The sequence below is a fragment of the Cynara cardunculus genome (assembly GCF_001531365.2).
Source record: "Cynara cardunculus var. scolymus isolate 2C chromosome LG 17, CcrdV1, whole genome shotgun sequence".
Classification (NCBI taxonomy): Eukaryota; Viridiplantae; Streptophyta; class Magnoliopsida; order Asterales; family Asteraceae; genus Cynara; species Cynara cardunculus.
In genome coordinates this window covers 33205804-33209004 of record NC_037544.1, presented here as the reverse complement: position 1 = coordinate 33209004, position 3201 = coordinate 33205804, and the positions used below count along the sequence as shown (strand labels likewise).

The 3201-nt window shown below is 33.9% G+C and overlaps 1 protein-coding gene across 1 annotated transcript in view; it reads left to right on the top strand.

Moving 5' to 3' along the window:
- The first annotated feature begins 1565 nt into the window (after window positions 1-1565).
- Window positions 1566-3201, top strand: part of LOC112500878 (protein CHLOROPLAST IMPORT APPARATUS 2-like) — a 2694-nt gene continuing 1058 nt past the window's right edge. The window contains exon 1 of the mRNA XM_025104485.1: window positions 1566-3043. Within this exon, the coding sequence (XP_024960253.1) occupies window positions 1985-3043 (1059 nt within the window). The 5' untranslated portion in view covers window positions 1566-1984. The remainder of the gene's footprint in view (window positions 3044-3201) is intronic.

Genomic DNA, 3201 nt, shown 5'->3' with positions numbered 1-3201 from the left:
TACTTATAAAATCAACTGTATAATTATATAATACACTAATTGTTATATCTATACCATATTATAAAGTATTTGACGAATTTTTAAAAAAAAATTATGCATGAAATATTGTTTATTGATACATATTACTTAAAATTTAAGATTACAAGTAAATTGTACATAACTACAATTTATTATAAAGCTCCAAAAGAAAAAATTTAACTTGTTAATTTAATACTAATATATATATATATATATATATATAATTTTTATGATGTGTTCAAATTTATATGTTATTTAAATATTATTTATTCCAACATTTATTAACTTATTTTTTCCCTTTTTTTATTTTAACAATTATATTTATTAATTAAACCTTATAACAAATCTAAAGGATTGTTTATTTACAGCTTAATTAATAAACTTGTTATGGATTGCTTATTTGCTTAATCATGTCATTTTTAAAAAAAATTGCTATATAAAATAAATCAGTAAACCACTTGGGTTGTAGTGCAGTGGTTAAGCTTCATGGGATATGATAGTTGAAAATCTTAAAATCGTTACAGCTATGGAGGTTCATTTGTAATGAATCCAGACGATTCATAATCATCTAAAAGATTAATCGATACACGTAAACTGGTTTGAAAACCCACGGTTGATAAATACATAAACTAATACCACCTCAAAACACCTAATTGTGGCTTCTTTTTACCCAAAACTGAAGAGACATGTACTTTTGGCAATGTAAAATAAGTTAGAGTGAGAGTGAAAGATGAAAATAATAATAATAATAATAAAATAAAAAAATAAAAAGATAGTGTTATCATTATAAGCCAAGTGCCAGGCAGAGAGAGTGGTCCCTTTAATTCCAGAGAAATGCTTAGCCTCTCTCACTTGTCTCTTCTTCTGTATCCATTCTCCCCTCCATTCTCCTCACTCCCAACTTGTCTCCAAATATACCATTTTCCTTGGTTTAACTGTTTTAATAGATTATTTTATAAGACTCAAAAGATGTACTTATAAAAACAATTTATTGACTTATTTCGGTGTGGCAAGGTAATAATCATTTTTGAGTGTTTTGATAAACAATTTATACCGGTGTCAAACCGGTAATAAGGAGTTTTTAACGAAGTTAAACCCTTTTTACTTATTATGTTTTGTGAGGAATACGTGTTTTAGAGAGAGAGGGATTCAGATACAGATGAGATGAGAGAGAATGTATTTACAGAGAGATTTTTCATTCAAGTTACAGAGAGAAAGAGAGGTGGGTCTTCTGCCATTTTTACAGGACTACCCAACAGATCTATTCCTTCCTTCCTTTTATCTCTTCTCCATTCCCGTGACTCCATAATCTCTCTCTCTCTCTCTCTCTCTCTCTCTCTCTCTATATATATATATATATATATCTGTGTGCATCTGTTAATACTGTCTGCAGTTACTCGGTTATTTTTGGATATTTTCTTGTTTCTCTGGGTAAAACCAACTCATGGTAAGTTGAAACCTTGGTATTTGTGCATTCAATCTTTTCAAATACAAACACATATACTATATATATGCTTCTGTGTGTGTGTTCTACACTTCTACTTTCTCAATTGAGGAGACTCTCTCTGTCTGTCCATGATAATATGATATGAAGATTGATTTTTTTTTGAATCATTCTGTGGGTTTTAAAAAAGGGTTTCTGGGATCTTCTTGTTCTCCTCTTCCATCACTTATTTTAAATCTTGTTCTTATTTTATAAAGAATCCAACTTTTGTTCATACAAAAAGTCGACACTTTTTCAGGGTTTAGGGTTTTTCTTATCCTATTCTTGATACCTCTAAACCAAAAGCACTTGTCTTTCTATCCGATTCAACTTCTTTCCCACTCATTTCCAGTACCCTTTTGATTTGGGAGTTGGGTTTTCCAATTTTCGTCCATTTCTGAATCTTTCTTGAAAGTTCATGGAAAAAAACTTCATCTTGAACAAGATTTCATGAATTTGGGGGTGAATTGAGTTTCTTGAAAGATGTCTTCTTGTTTAAGTGGGGGTACAGGAAGGGCTTATGGATTTGATATTGAGAATATTGTCAAATGTCCATCTACAACTTCTAGTAGAACTTCTCATTCATCTTCTCCATCTTCAACTCTCTCTGAATCGAGCAATTCTCCGATAGCAATCTCGAATCGAAAACCCCGAACCCCTCGAAAAAGACCCAATCAGACTTACAATGAAGCAGCTGTTCTTCTCTCCATAGCTTGCCCCAAAGTTTTCTCAACCAAAAACCTTACGAAGAAGACCAATAATCTTTCCAAATTCACCGGACAACATGGTAATTCCTTAAATGAACCACCGGAGTTACTTTTACCGTTTCCGGTGATTGAAAACTCCGGCTTCCTCCTTCATCAGCCAATTATGGAGAAACCCAGTTCATTGTTTGAGTCAAAAGTGGCGAGTTCTTGCGAGAGTCCACGGGAAATCGAATACCGGAACTGTAATTCGGGTTCGGATTCCATGGAATTGTGTGATGGGTATCAAGATGATTTTGATACCGAGTCGATGCTTGATGAGGAAATTGAAGGGGGGATAGATAGCATCATGGGGAGTTGTAATTCAACAATCCAAAACGATGAATCAACTAATAAATCTTGTTTAAATTCAAAAACTTGCTACGGGTATCCAATGGGGCTGGGTTTTGGTGGGAATTTGGAATTCAATTTCAGTTTCGGAATGAGGAATGGAGTGAGAGCATTGAAGAATGGTGATGATGGGAATTGGTGGAGTTTCCCGACGGTGAATGTGGTTAACATTTCGCCGCCTGTGGTGGCAACAGCGGTGGCTCCGGCGAAGATAAAGAAAGCTCCGGTGGAACAGAAGAAGAAGAAAGTGGAGGAATTGCTGAAGATGTCGGAATCGGAATCGGGACGGGGGAATTTGAATCAAGGAGAGGAGAATTCTAGTCCTGAAATTGGGTCCCGGTTGCTACTGAAACTAAATTACGACGACGTTTTGAGTGTTTGGTCGGATAAAGGGTCGCCGTTGCCGGAGGAAATTTCCGGGTCGGAGTCTCCTGGAGGTGACATCCATGTAAGTCCACGTCATCTCTTCTGAAAAACATGTATTTTCACAATTTTTAATCACATACTAAAAAAAATTAATTATTAATTTAATATTTTAAATTCAATTTAAATTACACAACTCCTATTTTAATTTCAACTAATAACAATAAATATTTTATATTCTTA